The sequence below is a fragment of the Lycium ferocissimum genome, chromosome 6 (genome assembly GCF_029784015.1).
Source record: "Lycium ferocissimum isolate CSIRO_LF1 chromosome 6, AGI_CSIRO_Lferr_CH_V1, whole genome shotgun sequence".
Taxonomy (NCBI): Eukaryota; Viridiplantae; Streptophyta; class Magnoliopsida; order Solanales; family Solanaceae; genus Lycium; species Lycium ferocissimum.
The window spans coordinates 70704060-70710372 of NC_081347.1; the positions used below are offsets into that span (position 1 = coordinate 70704060).

Genomic DNA, 6313 nt, shown 5'->3' on the forward strand with positions numbered 1-6313 from the left:
TGAATCAGGACACACAGATAATGTAATTTTAAATTTATGTGTATCGTGGCTAAATATAAACACGAAATTTAAGAAGAAAATGAATATTTTTGAATATTATGATTTAAAATAAGCCAAAAAGCTTTTTGTAGTCGGCTATATATAAAAAATGTCATTTTTTTTGGACCGACTAAAATAAAAGAGTGTTGTATAAATAGAGACGGAGAGATCAATTCCTAAGAACAATAATGTCCCTTATGTCTAGGTAGATTTAATATAGTCCTTTAATTATGCTTTGAGAAGTTTTGGTACATTAAGTTTGCCTCCATCAAATATATATTTAACGAATTTTGACCGTTAGATTAGAGGGGTACTAAGAAAAACAAAAAAAAAAAAGATACAGCGGGAATTCATATTTGAAGGTAGAGGTTTTGTAGTTTCAGCTATTTTTTTTTTTTATCTCTTTCGAAAGTCTAGTGCAGTTTTTAGGTGCAATTTTTGTTATTTCTGATTTGTTTTTTTGGTGCCTAGTGCAATATTTTGTGTTGCGGTTTCGATAATTTGATGGAACTTTCATAAGTGTTTTCTATTAAGTATTTTTTCATAGTTTCGGTCAAATTTAATGGACGAAGCTTGTTAAATATTTTGTGCAGATCAAAAGTGCTCGCTTTTACAAATTTATGGGGGAAGATAAATTATGTGTTTTTGGAAAGTGGGTGTTGAAGAAAATGGAGAAAGATTGTTTTGAGTGCATAGATTGAGGAGTTGTTTGAGTGAATTGGAGAAAATCAAATGGGATCTTTTGATTCTATATAGAGCAGCCATTATTGGGACTGCTGTATTGGGACTATGGTAGTATTATTACTCCATTGAATAAATTCCTAAGAACGAAGGAAGTGTGATTGAAAAAATTGTTCAGCTTTATAGTCTCAGAGGTTTGTTTATGAAATTGAGCACCGGTTTCTTTTTGTTTATTTCTTCTCTTTTTGGAAGTAAAAATGACAAATTTATAGATCCCTTTCTCTATAGTTTAAAAAAATTGTAAAAAAAAAGTAACACAAGAAATCTGTGACTAGGACGGAATTGAAATATTATTTTAATTGCATAAATGCATGTAGGACGCAGGAAATGACGCGTGGTGTCTCAAAAGTGTCCGATCTTAAATTTTTTGTTCTCGCCTAGCAAAATCTTTAAAAAATAATCTTAAACTTGAAAAAATTCGTTGGGAAGAACTTATATTGCCCATCGGTCCTAAGCTCTAGCTTTTGCCTCTAAAGAAGAACTTGTGGTCAATTGAGCAGATTCATTATCTTGAATATCTTGAAACTTCTGCCTTACAGGCAAAAGTTAAAACTTACGCCTTATGAACAACAAAAGCTTCCATACATTGCCCATAGACATAAGTTCTAACTTTTTCTTATAAGGCATAACTTGTGATCAATTAAACACGTTCATTAAACTAATTTATGTCCATAACTTATGCTCGATGGACAATAAAACCTTTGCCTAGCGAATTTTCTGAAGCGGAGTATTTTTAAAGAAAATTGTTAAGCGCCGCCAAAAAATCAAGACCCCCCCTTGTGGAGGCCATTTTTCTAGCTTTTGCAGATATATAAATACAAAAAAGAATTCTTTAAAGAATGTTGAGCGAAACTTTACAAGGTTGATCATTCTCAATGAAGAATTTGATTGGCTAGGTCATGCTAACTCCATAAAAATTGAAATAGTGATTTAACTTCCTCAATGCTAACAGTAAAATTCATTTTCTAAAGTCTCCAAGTAATCATAGGTATTAACGTCTCAGAGAACTAACGTCTTGATCAGCCCCATGTAAACTTTACCTTTTGAATTATCTATCCCGGGACTAACGCCTCGATAAAATAACCACTAGGCTCACTTAAAATTAGTAGTAGAATCAATTCCTAAATTCTCCAAGTGATCAGAACAAAAGTCTTGGGGAACTAAGCTCCTCAATAAATGTGTGCGCTCAAAATATTTTGTTTTTGACCTTTCTTCATACAACAGTTAGCTCCATTGGAATTTGTTTAAAGGGGGGAAAAAAAAAAAAAAAAAAAAAAGGAGCTGCACAAGACTGTTTAAGGAGCTCACTGTCGTTTGCAGTGCGGGAAATATTGGAGCCATAATGCCTGATGTGTGTGAAACTAGTTGCATGATGCTTCAGTAGGTATATTTTGATTATGGAAGTGCTAAACAATGTCCAGATATCCATCAAAACTCAACTTTAACAGAGGAAAACAGGTAGGCAATCATGAATCAGCTTTTTATTTCAAATCAAGCCTCATCAAGAATCTTCTCATAAATCATACTTGATCAAATTTTTACAGTCCAATTAGATATTGTTCTAGCAGTTCTTAAATCATACAGCTTTATCATTAAGTACATCATATTCCAGCAACCAAATACAGCCTATATAGATGCTTAGTATCTGTACTTGGTAGAGTAATCTTTTGGTGCAATAACTAAACCACGACCCTTTCTCGCACCACGATACACTGTCTCAACAATGTCGATGAACTCCTGTTTATCCTTAAGTGCCCAGTTGATCTTGTTATTGTTCCCGGTGCCAAGATCAATCATGATGTGCTTGTTCCTGAAGAAGAACATGACAGTGCATGGATCGTACAGCTCGTACATCGTGTTAAAATCAGGGACCTCGGTGATGTCAACCAGGTAAATCACAGCAAAGTTCTTTATGGTCTCTGCAACCGAAGCCAGCACCTCATCCATCTGGAGTCCAGAAAGAACACGCAATTAGAACCAAAAGGATTAACTACAGATTTACAGGGAAAAGAATCTAAGCAAAACAAGACTAGATGTGCGCCATATCTTGACTTAAAGAGGAGGTGTGCATCATTTGATACAGAAACAACAACATCATAACAAGTGTAATCCTAAAAGTGGGGGGTCTGAGAAGAGCGGTGAATAGCAGCCTTAGCCTTACCCTTATCTTGTGAAGGTAAAGAAGTTGTTTCCGTTAGACATTCGGCTAAGTAAAACATGTCAAAATCAGTAAAAAAGGAAATACAATAGTGAAGAAGCCACGTAGAAAATAGTGAAGAAAGAACAATAGCAACAACGAATAATACAATAACCGAAAAATTATCATGGAAGCAGGATGATATCACCAAACTGAAACTGTGAACAAACTACTGGCCTACATTAAACAGAGTCCACTTATGCATACAGCCAGGGGTGGATCTAGACTCTAGAGGGGTACATGCAGCCATCTAGGTTCACGGATACCCAATTACTTTTGCTCAAACCCACTTATTCTTATATATTAACTTGAGATTATTGCAGGAGCCCATAAACTTAAATCCTGAATCCACCCCTGCATACCGTTGACATCTTAGCTTTGAGGTAAGGGTTAGTCTTACCAGGACCAAGGTCTTAAGAATCAAGTCCATTTTATTCATGTTATATGCACCGCGAAAGAGAAATGTACCTCAAAACATATGCTAAACAAACCACTCTCAGCTCTCTCTCTCTCGCTCTCTCTCTTTGTGCATAGTAGTGACAAAAAGTTACTAATATCTACAGCCTATTGTAAATGAATTCATTAAAAAAAAAAAAAAAAGCCAATGGTGTCAAAAACTTCAAAGCAATGGTTTTCAGAATCCCATCCATAGCAGGATGATCTGGAAAATTATAGTAGTGAGATATGTAGCTCAAACTCGACTATATTGTTCCATAATCCAATACCGAAAGTTAAGCAAATAAGACCTATAAATTAACTCCCAAAGAACCTACGCTTTAAGTTAATAGATTGACAGGAAAACAGAGTTTCAAACTAAAATCTCATTAAAAAAATCACCAGTTCACCACAAAACCCAACAAGATTCAGTTTCCATTACACAATATCAGTGTCCAGCCATTAGACATAAGATTAAGGAGAAGGAAAACATATGTAAAAACCTGCCCCAATTTCCACCCGGCAGGACTTAAATTCCAAATTTATTCGTCACCTGTTGAATTACAAGCGTCTCCAAGCTCCCTTTCTTTTGTTTACTACTGCAGGGTAGCTATAAGCAAGAATCAACAACTCTCAAACAAAAAACTTCTTCTCTTTCTCACAGGCAAAAACAATTTTGAATCATTTAGATATGTAAACACTAAAGAAAACCAAAACAAAACTAATACACTAATAGGGGCGGATGTACGTTTTAGATACGGGTTTGGCAGAACCGGGTAGCTCCAATCCAAAACCTATATTTGTCTTAAAAATCTACTCCCTCCATCCCATATTACTTGGCCACATTACTAAAAATATATGTCCCAAGTTACTTGTTCATTTACGAAAAGAAGACAAAATTAGTTAAATCTTTCCCATCTTATCCTTAGTATTAAATGTTCTTGAAAAATGTCAATATTGATTAGAATGTATTTATTTTGGAGAGAGATTGGAGTAGGGTAGTAAAATACATCTTTTATTTATGATTTCTTAAGAGGCGTGCAAAAGGGAAAGTGGCCAAGTAATATGGGACGGAGGGAGTATTTAATAAGTACAAATTATAATATAGAACCCAATAACTCCAAAAAGCTAGAATCTCAAGTTCATAAACTTCAAATCCTGAATCCGGCTCTATTAATACCAATACCACTTTCAACTCTATTGAAAAATATGGCAACTTAATTTGTAGAACTTAATACAGCAATCAATCAACTACAACTCAACTCCAAACTAGTTGGGGATCGGTTGTATGGATCCTCTGTATCCACATACTGAGAGGATTCATCATAATTACGCTAACGTCCAACCTACGGCAGCCCTCGCCCTTCATCTGGACTCTGGACGGACCATGCCTTCCAAAGCTTACATAGGAACAATTATATTCAGCATAAATAAGCAAATAAAAACTACTATTCCAATACTCTATTTGTCATCAACAATGACACAATCACGTGATTCAACCCACTAAAAAAGCCGAACCAATAACCTTTTCAGCCGTTATCAGTTAAACCAAGAGGAACAACGAAATCACCAGACCTAGCGTTTCAAATGGACAAACAAGCCAATCAAAGCTGTCCTTCCTTAATCACCAAACAAACAATCAATCAAAATCCGAAACCAGTCGGATTCACCCCCTATGGATCCTCTATATCTATTCCGCTCTATTCTAGCCCATCTAATTTCCTCTTTTATCTGGTCATCCATGCATTGGTAAAATACGTTGAAGCTATAAACCCGCCTTGAACGATACGTGGAGGGCTGTGCGTTGCCTTTGACTGATCCCGTCAACGAGAATTGGACCTCCCGAGGATAAATGACCTGCAGAACCTTCAAGGTCTCGGAGATGTCATCTAGAATGATCCCTGGACATTATCGAAATGACCGGGCAGACGGTGATCCAAATAACGTTGAGCTCCGAGATTCAGTTAGTATACTCTATCCTATAAGACCCCCAATTACCTCATTATTGTAGGACATCTAATATTTCACATGAATACTAAAAAACTCTCTGATTCTCTCTGTAACCGCAATTGCAAAATACTGTCCTTCATCAAGAATTTCTCTCTTTTGTTTTCAACTCTTCGATTACACTAGCTATGGTTTTCTACTACGTCACATAATCAAGGATTTTACATCATTTGGGTTAATTATGTTGCTTTAGACCTCTTTCAAACAAATTTAACTTATGTTCCTAATGAATGGATTTCAGGCTAAACACATCAATTCTTTCTTCTTTTTTTAATAGAAAAAAAAAAATACTACACATATATATGTTCAACAGTTCATATCTAATTCAAACTAGTTGAGTCTACAACATGAATCCTCTATATCTATTCCAAGATTCTTGTTTCAGATAATAATCCATCAAATTTCCGATTTTTTTTTTCAAGAAATTGATAATTGTATGCTCAAAATGCTCATACTAGCGTACCTGCATGCAAGTATCATCCCAATCATGACCAAAGCGAATGATAACAAGGCGTTCTTCTTCAGCAAGAATAGCTTGATCTACAGCCCATCCTGAGTGAAGATGCGGCAACAAGTATGACATCTTTCTCTATGAATTTTGGCTTTCTTGATCTTTTTTATGTAGCACAGAAAAAAACAGCTGACAGAAAGGACAGAAACAGTGTATTGTGAGTTCGATATGTACTTATATTTCAGGGGGGACCAAAAGTTGATACTCCTAGAAGGGTCTCGAAGGTGCTAGTATATTTATGGTGTGTTTGGTAGGAAGGAAATAATGTTTTCCAAATTTTTACGTGTTTGATTTGTTAAAATGTTTGGGAAAACATTTTTAGAAAAAATGAGAAAATGACTTTTCTGAGTGAAAATAGAAATCAACAGTTGAAGTTGTATTTG

The 6313-nt window shown here is 35.2% G+C and overlaps 1 protein-coding gene across 1 annotated transcript; it reads right to left on the minus strand.

Annotated features, from left to right (window-relative positions):
• Positions 1-2239: 2239 nt before the first annotated feature.
• LOC132060281 (thioredoxin-like protein YLS8) lies at positions 2240-6055 on the minus strand. The gene is made up of 2 exons (XM_059453239.1): positions 5883-6055; positions 2240-2727 (listed from the first exon to the last, which is right to left on the minus strand). The coding sequence occupies exons 1-2, from the start codon at positions 6000-6002 to the stop codon at positions 2419-2421; spliced, it is 429 nt and encodes a 142-aa protein (XP_059309222.1). The 5' UTR covers positions 6003-6055; the 3' UTR covers positions 2240-2418.
• Between the last annotated feature and the right edge of the window lie 258 nt (positions 6056-6313).

Excerpts from the sequence above, each read along its gene's own strand:
- LOC132060281 (XM_059453239.1), bottom strand. The coding sequence starts at position 6,002 with ATGTCATACTTGTTGCCGCATCTTCACTCAGGATGGGCTGTAGATCAA. Across the intron at positions 2,728-5,882 it reads GGGATGATACTTGCATGCAG|ATGGATGAGGTGCTGGCTTC; the intron begins GTACGCTAGTAT and ends TCTGGACTCCAG.